Consider the following 21,602-nt stretch of genomic DNA (forward strand, 5'->3'; position numbering starts at 1 on the left):
GGCACCCCTGGGGCTTGGAAGGGGCCAGTGCTGCCTGGATCAGCACCAGCAGAGGTGTGGGGAGCACAGGCCCCTGTGTGTGTGTATGAGGGTAGGAGTGGGCTGCGTTTTATCCACCTCTGGCTCTCTGCATCCCTCTCCCGGAGCAGGAATTGCTGTTGTCCCCCCAGTCCCTTCCCCAGTGGAGGTTGAACCATGGCAGGGGCAGAGGAGCTGCTGCCCCCAAGGCCCAGGCTGTGAGCGAAGGCTGGGGAGTGCCAAACGCCATCGTTCTGCCTTTATTTGGGTATCTTCACATCTCATTCAACAAAACAGTTTTCTTAAAAATAAGGTGCCCAGTGGAGCTAGGCCTTTGGGTAGATAAATGCATTTCTGTAACGTCGTCTTACCACAATACAGCAAGTGAACAGGAGCTTTCCCTGGGCTGGAGGTAATCGGCAGGACTGGCACTTCGTACAGAGAAGGAGCAAACTACAGACCACGTACCACAGCGCGCGGAACGCGACCCCCGACGGGAGCTTCCGTTTGGTTTTTTTATACAAACCGATAGAATAAAAAAATCAGAGTGTAGTAGAATATCCAGCAACAAAAATGGTAGAAAGGATCCGTACCTGATCGTATGAAAGCAGCATCTGGGCAAGGTGCGGTGGCATCATGCGCGGCAGCGGTGGCCGGCACGGGCAGGGCACGGCTCGGTGCCCCGGGCTGGGCACGGCGTGGTGGGAATTCCTGCGTGGCTCTGGCAAAGCGAGCGAAGCAGCGAGGCATCTACGCGGGGCGGCAGCCGGGGCTGGGGCAGGGAGGGCAGGGGGCCCAGCGGGGCACCGGAGGGCTGGGGGAGGCAGCAGCTGCCTCCGGTGCGGCGCCGCTGGCCTGCCCAGGGCCGGAGGGGCGGGGGCTCGGTGGGTGGCGGCCGCTCTCCGGGGCCGGTTCGGTAGCGGTCGGTCGGTGCTGTCCGGGGGTTGGCAGTCGGGGTGTACTCGGCCCTTTGGTCCCGTGACACTCGCTCGGCCCCGGGTGGCCCCAGGGCTGTGGGGGCTGCGAGCCCATCCCACCCCCAGCCCCGCTAGTCCGCTTTGGGCTCTTCCAGGATCTGGGGCAGGTTCTGCTCCCTGCGCGCAGCTGGTGCCTTGGCAGCGCTGCCGTAGTCCTGCACGGCCTTGGGCTCGTTGGTGTGATAGGAGCCCTTGTAGCGGTGGTGGTAGAAGTAGAGCAGCAGCAGCAGCCCCCCGAGCAGCAGCAGCAGGACGGTCACAACTGCGGGGGGAGGTAGCAGTGAGGGGCTGGGGAGGGGCTGGGGGACAAAGGTTGGGGGACACCGTCCGGGCACTTCACTTACATCCAATGATGATCGCAATCCAGCCATCATCGTGCACGTGGGGAAACTCTGCAGGGACAGAGTGGGTGTCCAGGACCAGGCTGAGCGGGAACTCGTTTGGAGTATCCCATCTGCAGCTGGTGCTTCCCAGGGGGTCTCTCCTCACTGGAGCCACCCCATGGCACCTACCTATATCCATGTACCAGGGGTCCATCTCAGGAGGGATGAGGATGGTGGTGAGGGGCAGCATGGAGGCACAGTTTGACTCCACCAGCTCCCCGCGAATGCTGTAGGGCCGCACCGGGCTGGTGGGGCGGAAGATGGCTTTGAGGGGGACAAGGCTGTTGAACTTCACCCCTGAGAGGCAGCCCGAGAAGCCAGGGGTGTTGTAGCGCTGGATCTCAGGGTCGATCACCCCGGTCTCTGTGGGGCACAGAGAGAAAAGGCTCATCCCCCATGGAGGGCAAGGGGTGTGCTGGGCAGGGGAGATCCTGGAGGTCCCAGTATGGGTGGGAGTGGCCACGAGCAGGACGCAGCTCACCCATCACACGCCCCAGGTACAGGTTTTTGGGCGAGTCCAGCTTGCTGTCCACAAAGAGGGAGAACTGCTGCTCAATGATGGGGAGATAGTCCACCTGGAGAGCAGGAGCAGGGCATCAGTGCTGCTGAGCCTCTTCCACCTACAGCCACTCCCAGTGCCCCCCTGCCCCGTACCTGGGTGTAGAGTGTGCGGTGCAGGCGGGTGATGTTGACGCGGTGGGGCCTCCCGTCTGTCACTGGCTTCGTGGTGAGAGCGAAGACGTAGGGGCTGGTGCCCAGCTGGTAGCGGAGCTGCAGGCTCCCTGTGGCAGAGCAGGACCGTCAGCATGCTGGGCTCCTGGGGTAACCCCACAGCTCTGTGGGGCTGGTGACCACCGTGGGGCGCTGCCCTCACCATCATCCTTGATGAGCACGGCCATGTAGTCCTTGACGAAGGTGCTGACGTAGAGCAGCACAGCGGGCGCTGAGGTGGTGCTGAAGCTGAAGCTGACCTCCTCGCTGGTCAGGTTGTAGCCAGGCAGGGGCTGCCAGGGGCTGCTGATGATGCTGGCGAACTCACGGGCAGCGTAGAGCGACATGGGCAGGATGTTGTACCGCACCCAGGTGCCCTCCTCAAAGTACCCACCAATGTCTGTGGGGACTCAGGGGTAAGTGGTGCACCTGCTCCTCGCCCCCACCCCGGCCCCAGGAAGGTCCCCCCCGTGGCACGGGTGGGCACAGCCCCTCACCGTGGTTGCAGAAGGGGCCCTCGAAGGCGGAGATGCTGCAGTTGCAGCTGTAGTGGCTGTAGCGCTCGACACAGAGCCCGCTGTTCTGGCAGGGCACCGGCGGGTCCTGGCAGTGCCCAGTGCAATTGACCCGCACGCCCTCGGTCTCGTTGGCCTTGCCCTCCAGGTTGAGGGTCACCCCGTTCATCCGCAGCGCCCGCAGGCACCCCAGGAACGGGCGCATCTTGTGCTCTGCCGCGCCTGTGGTGGGGATGGGACTCAGCACCCTGTGGCACGGGGGGACCGGGGAGGCAGGGATGGGGACTGGGTTCTCACCAACATAGAGGGGTCTGTCAAACTCCAAGCGGACAAAGCTCTGTGGGGGTGCTGGCCGCACCACCCAGGGCAGCTTGTCCACCCGCAGCCGTGCCAGCTTGACGTTGAGCTCAGCCTTCACCTGGTGCCATTCGTCGTCGTTCCAGGGCACGTCCGACCGCACTGTCAGGTTCTCATCCCCGTTTCCAATATCGTAGGCAAACACCACGTCCCTGGTGGCTGCAGGGACACAGTGTCAGAAGGAGCCCACTGTCAGGAGGGCTCCACTGCCCCCCATATCCCTCCCCCATCTGTCCGTACTGTTGAGCTCAACACGGATATAGTTTCGGGAGCCAGGGTTCTCCAGGAAGACGCCGGACAGGGCAGTGGTCTTGAAATAGAAGGAGATGTCGAGGCTGTGGTTGGCCTGGAAGGTGGGGAAGAGCAGGGCTGCGCCCCTGTTGAAGGAGACGGTGTTCCAGGTGTTGCCTGCAGGGAGCAGGAGGGGCTGTGAGGGACAGGCACAGACCCTCCATGGGTGCAGGACTCCTGTGGGCAGGGGAACCTCCATGGGTCTGGTCACTTACGGTCCCCGTAGCACCTCAGGGGCCCCAGCAGGAACTGGGCTTCAGAACCAGTACGGTTGGTGTCTCCAACCACAACCTGGGTGACGGGCAGGTGGTCCACGAAGGTCAGCAGACCCTTGTCTGTTCTCCTGCAAATGGGATGTGGTTCAGGGGGGCTGTGAACCCCTGCCAGCCCACACCCCTGCAGAGTCCCTGCCTGAACCCCCCAGGATCTATCCCTGCAGCCACATCCCACCGCCCCACTGCCCTGTCCAGGCTCACCACAGTGGGTGGTCAGCATCACAGTTGCAGAAGTACTGGGGGTCAGCACAGTTCTTGTCCAGCCCGCAGGCACAGCGCTGGATGCCCGGCCGGGAGCCCCCCCAGTAGTAGTGCCGTTCATCGTGTCGGCCCATCCAGAAGCTGAAGGGCAGCCCAGCTGTGGGCACAGGGGAGGGTGAGTTCATGGCACATCCCCATGGCACATCCCCACAGCACAACCCCGCTGCCCCCCCATGCTCACAGGGGGTGTTGAGCAGGCGGGAGCTGTAGCAGTGGAGCTCGATTCGCTGCTCGCAGTATTCGGAGGCGTTTGCCAGTGCTGAAACCTCAGCCCAGGATGCATTCCAGTACTCCACAGCCCCCAGGTAGGGCTGGTCCACACTGGATCCTGTCACCCGCGTGGCATAATGGCGGTTGTGCCGGATGATGGTCCATGCCCGGTCCTCTACGGAGAGAGGAGAGCTGTAGGATCAGTCCACGACACCCCAACTCCCTCCATCCTGCTCTGGTCCCAGTGCACATCCAGGGGCTGGTCCAAGGCACTGGGCAGAGTGTCCCCCACACCCTCCCTCTGCCCCCACCTCGTATATCACAGTACACCGTGAAGGGCTTCAGCGGCCCGCTGCCATCCGGGTCAATGGTGTAGTTCCCTGAGGTTTTCCCGCTGACCCGGTATGCATCACACGACTCCTTGTAAAGGGCTGGACAAGGGAAACAGGGCTGGGGTCAGCGGGATGGGGGCACCAGGCAGGGGGAGGAGTTGTGCGTGCCCATCCTATTGCCCAGCCCACATGGCCCCAGCTCACATTTGTGGCAGGTCTCCCCCTTGTACCCCGTCAGGTCACAGATGCACATGAAGTCGTCCCAGGACTGGATGCAGCGGCTGTCGTGCTCGCACAGGTTGGGGGTGCACCTGGGGCACAGAGAGCTCCTGTCCTGACACCAGCACAACCCCCGCCCCTGCCTGCTCCAAGCCAGTGCCCCTGTCCCCACCAATACCTGTCCGTGATGCCACAGACATTAAAATACACGTTGTAGTACTGCCCCAGCCGCTGCTCCACCAGCAGCTCCACATCCACAGGCTGCATGTCCACGTTCAGCATCTGCAGGCAGCCGTGGAACGCCGTCTGGTTTGACCGACACCCAGTGATCGAGGCTGGCTTGGGGCAGCCTGAAAGGCACAGCGGGGTGAGCGGCCCCCAGGCACCCATCGCCCTGGCCCCCGCCCCGCTGCCCACCTCCAAAGAAGTATTGGCTGCCAGTGCGGAGCTGGAAGGGGTGTGCCACCCGAAACTCAGCGCCATCATCATCATCAATGGTCACCACAGCCGAGCCATCCCGCGCCACCAGCTGCACCGAGTGCCAGAAGCCATCGTTCAGGCGATGCCCTGAGTGAGGAGAGGAGGGTGGGTGGGGAGGCACCACTGCCAGACCAACACCCAACCCTGCACCCGATCCCCAGCCCACCAGCAGCAAACTCCAGCTTCTTCTTGCCGGGCTGGGCAATGGAGACGTTGACCTGGCCCTCGCTCAACACCATCTCCAGGGAGCCCAGACGATCGGCGAAGCTGGTGTAGAGCAGGAGCCCAACTGTGTCCCAGGAGCGGAATCGGAAGCTGACGGACAGGCGGTTCCTCCGTGGGATCCCTGGCACCTGCACGTAGTTGTTGATGCCGGCGAAGGTGATGGGGGTGGTCACCTGGTCTCGGCAGTAGTGGCCCACGCTGCCCTGGAGTCGACCGTGGGAGGTGGTGAGGAAGAGGATTCTCCCGCAGTGGGGAGCCCCTCCCTGATCCCCGTGGCCCCAAATGCCCCAGCTCGATCCCACTGCCTGGCAGTGCCTGATGGGTGCCCGGGGCCAGGAACGACCTCACACGGTCAATGTGTCAACGCTTGGCTGAGCATGGTCATTGCCTGGCCTCGTGTCACCCCTTAGTGGGGGGAAGCCTGGCCCTGGGGAAGGTGTCACCCCACAACAGTCCTGAGGACCTGACCCTCCTCCAGGAAAGGGATCCCCCCCCAGCAGAGACAGGACCCCTGGGGAAGGGACCCCCTGGGATGGACCTCAAAGCGGATGTTGGGTCTCCGGTGCCGGGCCAGGTCGGCGATGTTGACCCCGTTGAAGATGATGTTCTCCACGCAGCCCCGAAAGTTTTGCCGGTAGGTGAGGTGCTGCTTGTCCTGGTCGATCACTCCTCCAAAGAAGATCTGGGGGTCAGGGGAGGGGATCAGCCCCTCACCAGGGGACACTGTGGGTCAGTGTCCATGCCCCTCCCCACCCACTGCACCCACCTCAGTATCGAGGTCGAGCTGGTCAAAGGTGCCGTGGCAACGGAACCGCTTGACCTCCCCGTCCAGTGTCAGGTTGATGTGGCGGCCGTAACGTTCAATGTGCAGCGAGTGCCAGTGCTGGTCATCCAGGAGGCTGCCCACAGTCTCCGTTGTGTGGCCCTCAGTGGCATGCATCGGGCTGCTGCCTAGGGAGGGGCAGGCTCAGCCAGCAGCCCCCCAACTCCCCTGGTCCCCAGCCCCCTGTCACAGCTCACCTAAACTTATGTGCAGGAAGAGCTGGGCCTGCTTGAGCTCCACTGTGATGTAGTCACCCTGCGAGCCCTCAGCATGCATCAGCACCCCATCCTGCTCCAGTGTCTTGAAGTTGAAGGAGATGTCATCCTCCAGGGTGCTGATCCTCTTGGCCCGGAAGCGGTAGGAGATGGCATCATCCCCATCAAAGTAGAGAACATGGGACCCTGGGGAGCACAGAACAGCCCCATCACTGCCCACCCCAGCAGGCACCCTGGCACCTTTCTGCTATGGTTTGTGCCAGAGCTAATTGCTGCAGAACCCATGGATGCAATTTAGTCTGGGAAAGGCTTTTCTGGGCATGCTGGAGCAAAGAGCTGCTACCCAGGGGGTCCCACCCCATGTTGGGCTGCCGGAACCCCTGGATGGTACTCACTGTAGGGGCAGCCGTAGAGGCCCAGGCGCAGCCCAATCTTCCCACGTGGGTTCCAGGCCACAGGGATGATGCGGATGTAGCGGGCAAGGATGGGGTAGTGCAGGTCGTGCCGCACCACCCCGCTCTCGTTCACATTCCCAAAGAATGTCTGGAGACCAAGGACTGCCATCAGCATCTCCCTCTGGGCTGGGGGCTCCCTGATCCACCCCAGGGGACCCCCACCCACAGGGACCTCCAGACACCCCAATGGCACCTACCCAGTTGCTCCCCTGCTGGAAGAAGGGTTTCCAGCTGGTGGGGTGGTCTCCATAGAGCACGATGTAGCGTGTCAGCCAGTCGTAGGTGTTGAAGGTCCCCTGTGTGGCCACTGCGTTGATCCGGTGCTTTTGCATCAGGTCAATCTGGAGCCAGGGCTGCTTGTCCCGGGGGTCAGGGGACCAGCCACTGGTGCCTGTGGGGAGAGCAGCTCAGCCAGCCCTATAGCCCGGCCCCCCATGGCTCTTGGCTGAACGGGAGCTGTCTGCTTGGCCCCTCCACAGCACCCCACTGTGGGGTGGGATCCAGAGGGCTGCAGGGCTCTCCTCCACACTCGGAGGATGCTGAGGGCTCTGCTGTGGGCACATGCAGACTTCTCAGCCCCATGCAAGGCAAGAGCTTGCCAGACACCCCCTGCCCACGGTCCCCTCAGCCCTGTGGGGGACTCACTGTGCAGCCGGGCAAAGCTGGCCGAGTAGAAGATGTTGTATCTGGAAGAGGCACCGAGGGACCAGGAGTAGAGGGGAGAGACGAGCTCATCGTAGCAGGGTCCTGTGGTGAGAGCAAGGCTGGGAGCCAGGCTAGGGGTCCTGACATGGGCGCTATCCCTGCGGCGCCCTCCCTCCTGGCCCGGCCCTGCGGACCCCGCGGGTTCTGGAGCCTCGGGGTGCTCAGGGGACCCCACGGCCGGTGGCGCGGCGGGTCCCGCTCCCGCTATCCCCTCCCACTGCAGCGGAGCAGCTGACACACCTCTGCGGGCCCGCCCGCCCGCCCCAGCTGCCTCCGCACTGACGTGGGCGCCGGGACCCCCCTCCGCCGCCCCACCAGCCCCTCCCCGCCGGGACAGGGTCCCGCATGGGGGATCGGGGGCAACCCCGTGCAAACCCTGGCGTCGTCTGCAGAGTGGAGTCCGGCGAGGCCGGGGTCCCGAGCCCCTCGCAGGGCTCCCCTGGCCGAGTTGGACAGAGCCCTGAAGCGTTTGCTGCACCCCCAGCTTTCACTGCAGGGCCGAGGGCAGCCGCGCTGCGCTCAAGCTGCATCACCTCTGTCCGCATCCCTTCTGCCCGCATCATGCCCTGCCCGCATCGCCTCCCGGCTCAGAGGGGCCGCAGGGATCCGCTCGGCGGGGGCAGGGCCTCGCCGGTCCCCGTTCCCGTCCCCGGGCAGCCGCACCCCATCATCCCCAGGCCCGGGAAAGGTCCCGGCCCGGTGCAGCCCCGTGAAGGGTCCCGTCCGGGTCGGCGGCGCTGGCAGAGATGCTGGTGTAGGCCGGCCCGGTCCCGCGGGGCAGCCCCCGCCCCCCGGGATTCCCGGACACGGGGCCGGGGGAGCCGGGGGCCTCCCCGGTACGGACACGGGGCACGGTCGGGCGCGGGGATGCGGCGCAGCGGGGCGGGTGCTCCGTGCACCCCTGGGCATCCCTGGGTAACCCTGGGCATCCCGGATCCTCCCCGAGTCCCCGGAGGCGCTGGGCGGATGCGGTGCCGCCGGCGGGGGTCTGCGGCGGCGCGGTCCCGGGCAGGGCGCGGGGGGAGAGCCGGGACGCCCGTGTCCGACGGTGACCTTGGGGACGACGCGGACTGGAGCGCTGGGGGATGCCCGAGGCAGAACGGGGGATGCCCAGAAGAACGGAAGGACCGGGGACAGCCTGGCGGGGGGGATGCGGGTGGCCGGGGGGTGCGGGGCCGGTGCTGCGGGCGCGGTCCCGCAGTGCGGAGCCGCTGCTCCGGGGTCTGCGGCCCCACTTACGTGCGAGGCAGACGAAGCCGGTGCAGGCGGCGAGCAGGAGTCCGAGGAGGTGGCGGGCGCCCATCCTGAGCGGCCCCCAACGCCCTCGGAGCCGCCGCTCCCGGTGCTGCGGCGGAGCGGGGCCGGCGGCTCCGCCCACGGGGCGGGGGGCGGCGGGGGGGGGGGGCTGAAAGCGGAGCCCCAGCCCTCCCCCGCCGTCCCCGAGGGATGCTCCCGGCGGGTCCCGGTTTCCCCAGCAGATGTGTCGGCAGTTTCTAATCAAGCCGAAGATTAAGACCCTCTGGTCTCGGGTCTCGCCGGTGGTGCAGAAGAAGGGATTTAGCCCCTGCCTGCTCCCAAACATCCCCAGCCCCCCGCGAAGGGATTGGGGGGATAGGCTGGCAATCGCCTGGCCTACATCTGCTGTCTGCCCCACAGCCCGCACAGTGCCCTCTGTTCCCCCGGCTCTGCGGGGCGTCCCCCTCTCCCAGGACCCCCAGGAAGTGCCCTGGGGGATGGGAACGCCGCAGGGGATGGGGTCCAGGCAGGGTCGTGGTACTGGGCCTGTAGCTGCAGCAGGCAGCTCCGCACCGCTGGCACCAGGGTGATGCCCCCCAGGCCTGGCAGGCTGTCACCTGCGGGCTGTCACCTGCGGGCAGCGGGTGCCAGGGCCCCTTCCTGCGCAGGCAAAAGAGGGAACAGAAACCCCCAGGTGTGCCGCGGCCGTGGGGCAGCCATCAGCTACCGGGAGCTGGAGCTGTGGGCCAGGGATGAAATCACCCGTTCTCCTGTCCCCCTGTCCCCCGTCTGCAGGTGTGTTCCCAGGAGAGTCATGGCCCCACCTGGCCTTCTCCTGACACCCCAGATGTTCTGCCTGTGTCGGCCACAGCTCCCTGTTCCATCCCTCTGCTGGGGTCAGGACTCTGCTAGCCCCAAAAGGGCCCTCTTCCCTCCCTGTCGTCAGGCTGCAGTGTGGCAGCTCCAGAGCGGGCACAGAGCTGTGGCTGAACACGGTGTCCTTGCACTGCGGGAGGAGCAGGGAGGGGTAGAGACCCCCTGGCAAAGACCCCAAAGCCGGGCTGCCTCTGCCCTCTGGAAGCAGCAGGAGGCAGGGGACAGAGCTGGGATAAAGCGTGGCAAAGACGGATGCAGTGAGGAGAAAGGGGGATTGAGGGATTACTGAGCCAAACGGCAGAAAGCCCATTAAAGCCAGGGATCAATTTGCTCCCCCCGTGAGAGGCAAGTGGGGGCTCTGCCCCACAGGAACTAATCTGCCCTTTAATGAGGACTCAGGAATATTGTTGTAAACAACAAGCAACAGCCCAGAGCCACGGGGGTGCAGAGGCATGGGGACATGGGGTGTAGGTGTGTGGGGGCAAGGCTGGGACCCCTGAGCAAAGGGATTGCTGTGCACACTGCTCCCACGGCAACAGCTCTGCTGCCAACAGCCCCGGGTGGGCTGGGGTCTCCTGCACATCCAGACTACCCTCAGCCAGACCCTGGTCCCTGTAGCCAGGTGCTCCGAAGCTTCTCCCCAAGCCCTGGGTGACAAGGGCTGAGCAGTGCTGCTATTTCTGTACCCAGTACACAGATGCAAACAACAAAGTAGAAGATGCAGGACAGGCTCTGGAGCAGGTCGCATCTGCCTCCTCACCTTCCTCCCCGGGGCTGGGCCGGTGCTCTGCACAGCTCTCGGTATCAGGAGCTGCACGTGGTCAAACCACAGAGTGCTGAGACACTGAGGGCTCCAGACCCATCATCAGCCAGGAGAAGGTCCTGCTGCACAATGCAGGAGCAGGTGAGGGGCTGCGGGGTGGGGGGTGCACTGGGGAATGAGCAAGGAAAACCTCGCTGGCTTTTCTTGTGCATTTAGGTGGTGAGCCATGTGGGTCTGGGCTGCAAAGCAGAGCCCCAGGGAGCACAGGGCAGTGCTCAGTGCCCCAAAGCAGGGAAGGGGCTGGGGGAGCTGCTGGGTTCAGATCCCACCTGCAGCCCTGGAGTGGGTGGGGGGAATCAGGCCCAGATGCCCGGACTTGATGATAGGATAAGAGGGAAACTGCTGTTGTGAGGCTGCTCTGAGCCACAGCCTGCTGGACCCTGACTTTGTGGGCAGTGGGGTCCTGGCTGCCCAGTGCCAGGCTGCAGCATGGTCCCTCCACCCTGGAGCAGGGCTGAGGCAGGGAGGAGCTGTGCAGAGCAGTGGGATGCCCCAAGACCACCCTGTCTGAGACCAAGACCAGGCAGTGAGGGGCTGTGTCGGCACCGGAGTCCCCAGGGTGGTGCATAGGTGGGTGATCACGTTGGGGTGTGCGTGGGGACCTGCCCAAAGCACACACCTGGGGATGGGGCCCCGAGGTCTGGCCACAAAGGGCGAATGGGGCGGTGGGCTGGGTACTGAGCCCCAGGGGACATCAGGATCAACACTCTTGGGCTGGGTGCATGGGTAGTTTGTGGGACGTGGTGCTGTGCTGGGGATGCTGTGGCTGGGGTCACGTCTCCCCACCAGATCCACGCCACCACCGGCTGCTCGGGAAGTGTGGTTGTTCTTGCAATGACTGAGCACAGCGAACCCCTCACTGCCTCTGGGTGGGTGTGAGACAGAAACCAGCCCCAGCAGGGGCAGGGGCCCTAGGCACACCCGGGGTTCCTGCGGCAGAGTGGGTGGAGAGTGTGCAGTGCTCAGCATTCTGCAGCTGGGCTCCTGCCTCTGAGCATCCTCGCTCAGCCTCCCTCTGTGCAGGTGACCCCCAGCCCTGCTGCGACAGAGCCGACTGCCACCACCGACTTCTACTCCTGGGATGACGGGTACTCGGGGGACCACGGCATGCTGCCCGAGCTCTGTGAGAAGCAAGCAGTGCAGGGCTTCGCCCGCACCTACCAGCCAGCTGTCTACCTGCTGCTCTCACTGCTGGGCATGGTGGGGAACGGGTTGGTGCTGCTCACGCACACCCGTTACCGCCAGGCACACAGCGTCACCGATGTCTGTCTCCTGCACCTTGCCCTGTCCGACCTCCTGCTGCTCCTGATGCTGCCCCTCGCCGTCACCAACACGCTGCAGGGCTGGTCCCCGGGCACGGCCGCCTGCAAGGTACTGCAGGGCCTCTACGCCCTCAACTTCTACAGTGGCTTCCTCTTCCTCACCTGCATCAGCGTGGACCGCTACGTGGCCATCGTGCGGGTGCCGGCCGCCTGCCGCCTGCGCCCGCGTGCTCGCCGCCGTGGCTGGCTGACGGCGGGGCTGGCCTGGCTGCTGGCCACACTGCTGGCCCTGCCTCAGTTCATCTATGGCCGAGCGGAGCAGCACCAGGACCTCCAGCTCTGCCGTGTCGTCTTCCCCCAGGCGGTCTCTCGGGCAGCACGGGGGGCCACCAACCTGGCACAAGTCGTGCTGGGCTTCGTGGTGCCCTTCCTGGTGATGGTGAGCTGCTACACGGCCGTGGCCCGGACACTGTTGGTGACCCGCGGTGCCCAGCCGCACCGGGCACTGCGGGTGCTACTGGCACTCGTGCTGGTGTTTGTGGCCCTGCAGCTGCCCCACAGCCTCATGGTGCTGCTGGACACGGCCGAGCTGCTGACCAGCTGGGAGGTGACGTGTGCCCAGAGCCGCCGCAAGGACCTGGCGCTGCTGGTCACCAGCGGGCTGGCCTACCTGCGCTGCTGCCTCAACCCCCTGCTCTACGCCTTCCTGGGACAGCGCTTCCGCCAAGAGCTGTGGCTCCTGGCCAGCGATGCCGGCTGTGTGGGGCCCCTGGAGCCGCGCTGCCACAGCTGCCCCAGTCCCCGCCGGCGGACATCGCTCTCCACCTGCCAGGAGGTGGTGTAGGGACACAGAGCCTGCGGCCTGCGGCTCCCTGAGAGACCCTCGGACATGTCCGGAGCCATCCCAGGCCTGGAACAGGGGCCTGGCAGGGGCAGCACCGCGAACTGACACGGTGTGGGCACACGTGTGGGCAGAGGCAGAGCAGCCCCATGGCGCCTGTGTGCCCTGCAAGCGTCGAGGGGGACCCTGCAGTGTCACACATGCTCCAGGGGACGTGTGGTGGTGGGGGGCTTGGGATGGGGCGTGCTCACAGCAGGGCCCGAGCAGGCGATTGGTTCCACTTTGACAATAAAGCCCGGTCGAGTCCCGAGTGGCGAGCGCTGCCTCTGTGGGCTGCCCCGGTGGAGAGCAGCCCGGTCGAACCGGTGATGTTCTGCTTTGCCGGGACCAGAGCCGGGGTGTGGGGAGAGGCCCCGCGCCCACCGGCCCTGGCCGGGGGTGCCTGCAGGCGGCAGCAGAACCTCGCGCTTCCTGCAGTCCCTGCCTGTGCCCTACCTGGCCCTGCGGTCTCCTGCCTGTCCCTACCTGTGCCTCCACGGCGGCTCCGGGGCGGAGTAGGGGCATGTCCAGGCCAGGAACCCCGCGCCCCGCGGAACCCCCGACCCAGGCAGTCGGAGGGGACAGCTGGAGGCCGGATGGGAGTCACCCCCCAAGCACAGCCCAGCGCCCAGCAGAGCCCACGCCACTGTGCCCACAGGCAATGTGACGAAGGCGCTGGAAGTCCCCAGGATGGCGACAGCAGAGCTCCCCGAAAAACCTGCACTGGTTCTAGCTGGAAACCCCCTCCCAGGGAGGAGAGAGGGGCCAGAGGGACTTTCCTCCCCTCTCGTCACTGCGCCGTCCCATCCTGTCCCAGCAGCCCCCCCGCACACGTCCCTGCCGCCCCCGGGTGCCCCAGGGCAGTGCCAGGGCTGGCCCCAGAGCCGGCCCCACAGCTGTGCCCGGGGCTGCCCCACATTCCAGCTGTCATCTCCCCCATCGCCCAGCCCCACACTGGCTCTGTGCCCCCCGTGGTCGGCAGGCTCTGCACCGATGCTCCGGCCGGCCCGTGGGCACCGGGCTGGCAGCCGCCGCTTCCTGCGAGCGCATCCCGGCACCGGGTGCCTAGTGCTGGTGCTGATCGGGTGCCAATGCCCACAGCGGCAGCAGCCGGTGCCCGGTGCCCCGCCCCGCAACGGCCCGGCCCCCGCCGCTCCCCCCCTCCCGGCCGATGACGCAAGCAGCGGCTCCACCGCCCCGGGCGCGCTGGCTCCGCCCCGGTGCGCGCGCGGCGATTGGCGGCGGGGCCGGTGACGCGCCGGGCCCGGGGCGGCGGCGGCGGCGGTGGTCCCGTCGCGGTGCCGGTGCCGTCCGGTGGCGGCGGGGCGATGCCGTTCCCGGGCGGGCTGTGGTGGCTGCTGTGCTGCCGACAGGGCTTCACGCTGCTGCGACGGGACTACGGCGAGACGGACCGGGAGGCGGACGGCGAGGCCGAGGAGGAGGCGTCCTTCGAGCTCCGCGCCCAGGGAGACCAGGTAGGGCCGGTACCGGCACCAGACCCCGTCTGGCATGGAGCGGCGGGACCGGCGGTGCGCAGCTGCTCCCTCTCTCCCGGCTCGGCTCGGCCCGGCCCGGCCCGGCGTTGCCCCGGGCCCTCCCGGTCCCCGACGCCCCGGCGAGTGCAGCCGCCGCCTGCCCGGGCACGTCTCCGCCGGTCCCGCCGCCCGGAGCTGTCCTTGGCGCGTCCCAGCCGCCGGCCAGGAGGTCTCGGTGGGGTGGGGGTGGGGGGTTCGGCCCGGAAGGTGCGGCTGGTCCTGGAACCCGCGGAGCAGAACCGAGGGGTGCGGTGGTCGGGGTCGGGGCCTTTCCGGTGGCGCGGCGGTGGGACCCGGGCGGCCGTCGGTGCTGAGGTGCAGAGGTAGCCAGGTGCTGCCCGGCCCTTGCCTGCTCCTCGAGGCAGGAGCCAGGAGCTGGCGGTGCGGATCCCGCACTGAGGTTGCGAGGGGTCCCGCGGAAGGGGTCCCTCGGGGCCTGCCGGTGCAGGCCGGGCCGTTCCCGTCTCGTAGCGCCCGGGGAGCACGTGCCGGGCGCGGGAACAGGCCGGGATCTCCCCGCTCCGTCTGCTTCCTCCGCCAAGGGAAGCGGAGCGGCGGAAACCGGCGCTTCCTCCGGGCGGGCTGCCTGGGGGGCGGCTGATAGCAGAGGGAACCCCAGCTCCACGGGTTCCTCCTGCCCGTCCCGGCTGCCTCCTGCACCCGGAGCCACGGGCTGCGTCCCTGCCTAGAGGGTACGTGGTGCGTGGTGGCAGCCCGGTCCTGCTCGCTGCAGCCCCTCTTCCCCTGCCTGCCGCGGGGTCTGTGCAGGGCTGGGGGTGGTCCTGAGCCCCCCACAGCAGTTGTCACTCGGCAGCACGTCCCCTTCCCCAGCGGTGCCAGCAGACAGCAGGGACATGGCAGGGCTGGAGCTGGGCCTTCCAGGCACTGGTGGCAATGCCAAGGGCATGATGGCAGCAGCCACTCCTGTGTCTCGTGGGCCGCGCTGGCTCCGAAGGTCCGGGCTGGCGTGGGCGGCTGTGACGCAGGTCCCAGGGGAGCTCTTTGCCGTGGCCAGGGGGTCCTCAGAAACCCGCAGCTCTGGCCACCCCTTCCTGGGAGCGTGGGAGCAGCTGCCCTGGCCCTGCTGCTGAGGTTCCTCTCCCATTTATTTATATCCTTGAGAAGGAGCCGGCCGCCACCGCTCCGGCGTCCTCCTCTGGGCTGCGGCCGACGAGCTGGGCACCATCTCGGTGCTGCAACTGTGTGGGAGCACGCAGGGCCCGTCCTGGCACTGGGACCGTGGCTGGAGGAGCTGGCCCCACGCATGGGTGCCAGCACTGTGACAGGTGCCCTTAATGCCACAGGTCAGCGGTGCCCAGCCCTGCCCCCATGGCACAGCCATACCTGCTGCAGTTCCCCCCACCCCCAGCCACTATTTTTAGCAGCCGTCTCTTTTTCTTGGCATTTTGTGGCACGCTCCGGCCTGTTGCACCTCTGGCCGCTGAGCTGCAGCTGGCAGGAGCTCTCATGCATGTCCTGGACAGCATCCGCCGGCATTGCCATGACCCCACCGTGCTCAGATGCCCTCCCCAAGTTGGTGCCTGCCTGTGCCTGGGCCCTGCCTGGTGTCCCAGCACGTGTGACGGGTCATCACGTGTGTGGCACTGTCCGTATCAAGCCGTGCTGCTGAAGGAGGAACCGGCCTCGATCCCACCGTGGGGCCAGGGACTTCCCTGCGTGGGTCCCACCGTGGCGGGCAGGAAGTCAGCGGCCCCATTACAATGGGACTTTGTGCCGTAAGCGTATTACTCAGCACTGACCTTGTGCAATTCTGCACGGTATTCAGCCCGCTGGGTCAGCTGAGGACACGCAGCCATCACAGCAAGTGGCTGCCCCTGAGCCCCTGGGGTGCTCCAGCTGTGGCTGTGGGGCACTGGGGCTCCCTGCCCCAGGGCAGCAGTACGTGACCCTGTCCCTCTGTCCCTGGAGCTGAGCTGGCAAGGAGACGAGCAGTCATCGGGGGGGGGAGGTGTTTTGAGGGGTGCCAGGTGGTGACTGTGGGACTGAGTTGTCTCTCTCCTCCCCAGGGGTCCCTGGAGGTGAGCCTGAGCCAGCCCAACCGCAGCAGCAGTGGCTCAGAGCGGTGAGTGACCCCCTGCCTCCAGCCCCCCAGACATCCTGTTGCATCCCTTGGGTGTTGTTGTGGGAGCCAGGGTCCCAGCACCCCGTGACAGGATGCACCGTGCTGGTACGTGCTGTGGTGTCCTGCCCATGGGGCCAGCATCGTGCTGTGCCACTCTGCTGGCTCAAACCAGGACTGCTGTCCTCTGTCCCCCTCCTTCGTGTGTCCTAGGGCATGTGTCCCCACCATGTACATGGCTTGACTGCCACAGGCTTAGCCAAGAGGCTCTGCTGGGCCACGTCCACCAGCAGAGGCCATGCCCTGGGGGAGCGCGTGCCCAGGAGATGGGGTGCCGGGGCACAGGGGCCTGCTCGCTCCCTGTCCTCTCAGTGCTGATGCTGCTGCCAACATTCCTTCCTGGTTGTTCATTTTCCGAATTCCTTGGCAGGGCCGCGACTGCAAACAGCTTATTTTTAGCCAGGGCCATCTGCACCCGATGGCTCTGCCGCTTTCCCACCGCAGGGTTCCGGGGTGTCCAGAGCCCCTCAGGACCCGGTTCACCCCAGCCCCTGGGTTGGCTTCTGTGGGAGGCACCTGCAGCCCCCCAGACTTGGCTCCGTGTTGTCCCCAGGTCCCTGCTCGTTGCAGAGGAGATGCGCAGCCTCATCGTGGAGAAGGGCCCGGGGCCGGTGGAGGATGATCCTGATGTTCTAGTAAAAGGTGAGCACAGGAGCCTCTCTGGCCATAGAGTGGCTGAGGCACAGGGATTCTGGCAGGACTGAGCCCTGCCCATGGCTGGGTCCTGTCCCAGAGGGGCAGCAGCACAGGCTAGGCTGGTGCCAGGCAGACCCTGCCCTGTGCTGGGGAGCTGGTGGGGAGGATGGTGCTGGTGGCCGGGGCTGAGGCTTCCCCTTCCCAGGCTGGCTGCAGCGGGAGGTGCGGGGAGGCGTGAGGACCCCCTGGATCCGGCCTCGGAAGTACTGGTTCGTGCTGACACCTGACTCCCTGGACTACTACAGCAGCAATGAGAAGGGGGCCCGTCGGCTGGGCTCCTTGGTGCTCACCAGCCTCTGCTCTGTGCTCTGGCCGAACAAACAGACCTACAAGGAGACGGGTAGGGCACCCGGGCCCCTCCGTTGGGCTGCACCTTCGTGGTCCTTCGTGCCCTGTGTCACCCTGCCAGCCCCAGGGGGGGTTCCATGGCCCAGAGAAGGGACTATGCAGAGCCCTGAGGTGCCAAGTGGCCCCACCAGGGCAGGGATCCCTGGGCCGAGGGCACCAGTGGGCCACAGGTGAGCTGTCTGTCCCTCACAGGCTACTGGAGTGTGACGGTGTTTGGCAGGAAGCATTGCTACCGCCTGTACACGGAGCACCTGAACGAAGCCGTGCGCTGGGTCTGTGCCGTGCAGAAGGTCATCGACAGCAAAGTGCCCGTCCAGACACCCACTCAGCTCCTCATGCGTGACGTTGAGGTGAGCCCATGGCATGGGGCTGCTCACATCAGCAGGGCCAGGACAGATGGCTGGGGCCCCTTGTGCCTGGCGGTGGGGCAGCTCATGGCAGCTGCTGCCATCTCTTTGCCCTCCCAGGAGCACTGTGGCAGTCCTGAGGTCCTGGAGCAGATCTACCGCTGCAACCCCATCCTGCGCTACACCAGCAGCCCCCTCTATGCTCCCCTGCTGCCCTTCCCCTATGGCAGCCTGGACCAAAGTGGTGAGGGCAGGTGGGGGTCCTGGGCTGCAAGGAGCAGTGGGTGGGCAGGGCTGGGGGCTGTGTGGGACTTTACCTGGCCCTGGGTGCATGAATGTGTCTGGCTCCTGGGGCGGGGGGCCTGGGGAAACCCACGGGGCTGTTGACCCCCATCCTGTCCTGCAGCCCCTCCCCCCCGCAGCTACACCACGCTGCGTGACGAGGCCGTGAAGCTCTTCAACTCACTGCAGCAGCTGGAGTCAGAGCGGGACCCAGTGCCACTGATGCAGGGCGTTCTGCAGACCTGCCTGGACCTGCCACCACTGGTGGATGAGATCTACTGCCAGCTGGTGAAGCAGACCACAGAGCCGCCAGTGGCAGGCGGGCCGGGCGACCTGCACTACTGGCAGCTGCTCACCTGCATGAGCTGCACCTTCCTGCCCTCCCCGCCCGTCCTGCGCTTCCTGCACTTCCACCTGGACAGGCGAGTGCTGGCAGAGCGCTGGGCACCGGCCACGGGCTGGGGCTCACCAGGCACTGGGGCCCTCGTTGGGTTGCACTGCTGTGACAGTCCTGGTGTCTCTTGCAGGACGGAGAGCCGGTTCCCCACCTCGGAGATGGCCAAGTATGCCTGCTTCATCCGGGAGGCACTGGGGAAGACGAAGGGGAGGGAGTGCGTGCCCTCCCTGGAGGAGATCCTGGTGCTGATGAGGCGGCAGGAGATGATCTGCACCGTGCACTGCCCAGGAGCACCCGCCTGCAGCGTGGCCATCAGCTCTCACACCACGGCTGAGGAGGTGAGGGGCTGCAGCCACGCTGGGCAGAGGTCTTGGGACATTTTGGCATGTGGAGCTGGGGGGGCAGTGGGCTAGGAGAGTTGGCAGGGGTCTCCCCTAAGTCTCTCCCAGCTGAGTTGTGGTTCAGAGGGGCCAGGGGCCACCTGCCTTCGCCCATCATGACTTGTCTGTGTCCCTTTGCAGCCCTGAGCGCCGTGGCCAGGGACACGCAGTCACCGTCGGTTGCCTTTGTCTCGCCTCAGGTGGCCCAGGAGCTGGTGTCACGCCTGGGGCTGTCCCAGAGCCCCAACCTCTTCGCGCTCTATGAGCAGTCCCGGCGGCGGGAGCAGCTGGTGGGCAGCACCACGCTGCTGGCCGACGTCCTCACCAGGTTTGAAAAGTAAATGTCCCACTCTGCTGCCTAGGGGAGAGGAGCCCAGGGTGGGAGGGAACAGTGCGGGGACACTTCTGCCCCACGCCCCGTGCTGATGGGGACGGTCCCTTCTGCTGCAGCCTGGCCGGGGAGGAGCAGGACCCGCCGTGCCGGCTCTGCTTCAAACACTACGGATTCCTAGACACGGAAAACGTCCCACGCGACAGCCTGGAGTTCGCCCTCCTCTTCGAGCAGGTGAGAGATGTGCTGGGGTGGCCGTGCTGGGGTGGCCGTGCCGGGGTGGCCGTGCATGCTGGCTCACACCACCTTCCCACAGGCGCACGAGATGGTGCTGCGGGGCTACGTGCCCACGTCAGAAGAGACGCTGCAGACGTTGGCTGCGCTGCGCCTGCAGAGCCTCAACAGCGACTTCTCGGCCCGGGCGCCCTTCCCACGCCTGGAGGAGCTCTTCCCACCCCACGTGCTGCACGCCCGCTTGCCAGCCCCCCACCGGCAGCCCCCCAGCAAGTGCCGGGGGGCCCGGCTGCGTGCGGGGCTGCTGGCCGGCGGGCTCTGGGGGCAAGCACTGGCCAAGCAGCGAGCGGAGCGGGACCAGCGCCTGCGCGGCCGCCTGCGGGAGGAGGGGGCCAGCACCATGGCTGCCATCCTGGAGAAGTGGAAGCTGCTGCAGGGCATGGGCAGGCCCGAGGCCATGGCTGCCTACCTGGCGCTGGTGCGGGAGTGGCCCGGCTTCGGCTCCACACTCTTTGACGTGGACCTGCGGATGGTGAGGCCTCAGCTGGGCAGGGATGGTGGGGGGCAGGGGGCAGGGGTGGGGAGGCAGCCCTGATGCCCCTTTCCCTGCAGAGCCCGGTGGGGGACAGCCCGCAGCGGCTGTGGTTGGGGATTGGGGCCAAGGCCGTCTCACTCTACAAGCCGGGGGAGCCTGAGCCCTTGGACAGCTTCGGCTACAGCTGCATCTCCTCCTTCGGTGCCTCTGACAGCAGCACCTTCCGCCTCTCAGTGGAGGACCGGGATCTGCTCTTCGAGACCTCCCAGGTATGGGGCAACCACAGCACCCTTGCTCCCTTCTGCCCCCCCGGGGGATGTGGGGCTGGGGCTGACCCCATACATCCCCTCTGCCCGCAGGTGGATGAGATCGCCCGGCTCCTCCACACATACCTTGCCTCTGCGGGTGCCCGGCGGCCACCCCAGCCCCAGGAGCCGGCCACCAGCCCCCCAGATCCCACTGTGCCACCCCGGGGGCTCTGTCCCACAGCCGGGCCCTGGCAGCACCGGCCACCAGTGGGCTCCTTCCACAGCTAGCCTGGTGGCCACGCAGGGTGCTCCCAGCGGGGAAGCTCTGCCAGCTGCTCCCCGCAGCGGGGGGATGGGGGCTCGTGCTTCCTGCACCATTGTTGCCTTTCTGGTTATTTCCTTAATTTATTTCGAGACGCCTGTGCCCCCCACGTCTCCCAGCACTTTCCCTGGAGGGTAGCGGGGCCACCGTGCTGCGATCCCACCGTGCCATGGCCCCCATGCTGCCCCCAGGCCTGTCCCTGTCCCCTGTACCCTGGTGCCTTTGCCTCCAGCACTCGTGCTGCCTGGCAGCTCTGCCTGCATCCCGGTTCCTGCCGCCTGGGGGGCTCTGCCCGGTGCAGGGGGGGCTGGCAGTGGTGCTGTGCCATTGTCTGTCTGTCTGTCTGTCCGCTGAACCCACCCTCCTGGAAAGCTGCGGGCGGCTTTTGGCTGAGCCGCGCCGGGGACCAGCAGGCTCCTGGTGGCTGCGTGGCTGGTCCCTGCCGCTTTGTGGTGTCCCCGTGGCTGGGCTCGTGGTGCGGGGGTGGCTGGCGGGGTGGCAGCTGGTACGGTTGGGGCTCGGCCCCTTAATGTTGCCTCTGTAAAGTTTGTCAGTTCTGTCTTGGGGAGGGGGGGTTGTTTGTTTTTCTAAATAAATGCCCAAAGGAACGGCAGAGCCTCCCGTCCCCTGTCTCAGCCTGCGGTGGGAGGCAGGGACAGTCTGAGCCCCAGGGCAGCGAGCGCAGCGGGGCCTGGGATGGACAGTGGTGGCACAGCGTGTCCTTGGGGACAGGGACTGCTGTCCCTCTGGCCAGCCGGGCTGCTCACTCTGCCTGTTGGCATGGCACCAACGGCACAGGCTGCTCCGGCTCCGCGTCCAGTACCCCGGCACCCCCTGGCACGGGCTGCCCCGGGCGGGGGGAACTGCCCCAGCCACGGGCGCCTCTCGGGCTGGTGCCAGGAGGGCGTGGGAGCCGGTGCTGCCATGGCGGGAGAGTATTTTTAGCCTCCTGCTCTGAGCCGCAGGGTTAGAGGAAAAGGCTAATTCTCACCTTGAGCTGCTGGGGCTTGGCTGAGTGCCAGCGGTGCCCCACACCCGGCCCCAGCAGCCTGACTCATGTGGGGCATGAGCTGCCATCCCTCTGTCCCCCCATCAGCACGGTCCAGCCTTGAGCCTGCATCCTTCCCGATGGAACCACCCCCTGCCTTGGTCCCAGAGTGGCAGCGGCACCCCAAGACCCTCAGACCCCCCCAGCCCTGCTGGGGCCTCGTCCCTGTGGCACGGGCACCGTGTGCTCGGCGGGCAGGGTGGTGCCGGCTCCAGTCCCTGGTCAGCTTT

General features: G+C 66.5%; 3 protein-coding genes across 5 annotated transcripts; 2 read left to right on the forward strand and 1 right to left on the reverse strand.

The window, feature by feature from the left end:
* Positions 1-255: 255 nt before the first annotated feature.
* On the reverse strand, positions 256-9,217 carry CNTNAP1 (contactin associated protein 1). The gene is made up of 24 exons (XM_071728715.1): positions 8,692-9,217; positions 7,393-7,494; positions 6,945-7,138; positions 6,688-6,835; positions 6,275-6,478; positions 6,021-6,205; positions 5,793-5,936; positions 5,196-5,457; positions 4,967-5,116; positions 4,728-4,899; positions 4,535-4,641; positions 4,310-4,429; positions 3,970-4,173; positions 3,729-3,885; positions 3,468-3,595; positions 3,202-3,369; positions 2,902-3,120; positions 2,587-2,826; positions 2,253-2,489; positions 2,033-2,160; positions 1,860-1,953; positions 1,508-1,741; positions 1,340-1,387; positions 256-1,257 (listed from the first exon to the last, which is right to left on the reverse strand). Exons 1-24 carry the CDS (start codon positions 9,032-9,034, stop codon positions 1,067-1,069), a joined length of 4,179 nt encoding a protein of 1,392 aa, XP_071584816.1. The 5' UTR covers positions 9,035-9,217; the 3' UTR covers positions 256-1,066.
* Positions 9,218-10,154: 937 nt separating this feature from the next.
* Positions 10,155-12,740, forward strand: CCR10 (C-C motif chemokine receptor 10). The gene is made up of 2 exons (XM_071728719.1): positions 10,155-10,468; positions 11,411-12,740. Exons 1-2 carry the CDS (start codon positions 10,283-10,285, stop codon positions 12,491-12,493), a joined length of 1,269 nt encoding a protein of 422 aa, XP_071584820.1. The 5' UTR covers positions 10,155-10,282; the 3' UTR covers positions 12,494-12,740.
* A 1,003-nt stretch (positions 12,741-13,743) lies between these two features.
* PLEKHH3 (pleckstrin homology, MyTH4 and FERM domain containing H3) lies at positions 13,744-20,937 on the forward strand. 3 transcript variants are annotated; one of them, XM_071728718.1, is made up of 13 exons: positions 13,744-14,004; positions 16,092-16,147; positions 16,758-16,846; positions 17,046-17,240; positions 17,441-17,598; positions 17,716-17,839; positions 18,002-18,299; positions 18,405-18,612; positions 18,855-18,991; positions 19,105-19,219; positions 19,302-19,751; positions 19,969-20,023; positions 20,114-20,264. In XM_071728718.1, exons 1-13 carry the CDS (start codon positions 13,858-13,860, stop codon positions 20,119-20,121), a joined length of 2,040 nt encoding a protein of 679 aa, XP_071584819.1. In that variant the 5' UTR covers positions 13,744-13,857; the 3' UTR covers positions 20,122-20,264. The 3 variants fall into 3 exon arrangements, with proteins under 3 accessions (XP_071584819.1, XP_071584818.1, XP_071584817.1); XM_071728717.1 differs by having other exon boundaries at positions 13,745-14,004; positions 18,855-18,982; positions 19,832-20,023; positions 20,114-20,937; XM_071728716.1 differs by having other exon boundaries at positions 13,746-14,004; positions 19,832-20,023; positions 20,114-20,937.
* The last annotated feature ends 665 nt before the right edge of the window (positions 20,938-21,602 follow it).

This window comes from Heliangelus exortis, chromosome 29 (genome assembly GCF_036169615.1).
Source record: "Heliangelus exortis chromosome 29, bHelExo1.hap1, whole genome shotgun sequence".
Taxonomy (NCBI): domain Eukaryota; kingdom Metazoa; phylum Chordata; class Aves; order Apodiformes; family Trochilidae; genus Heliangelus; species Heliangelus exortis.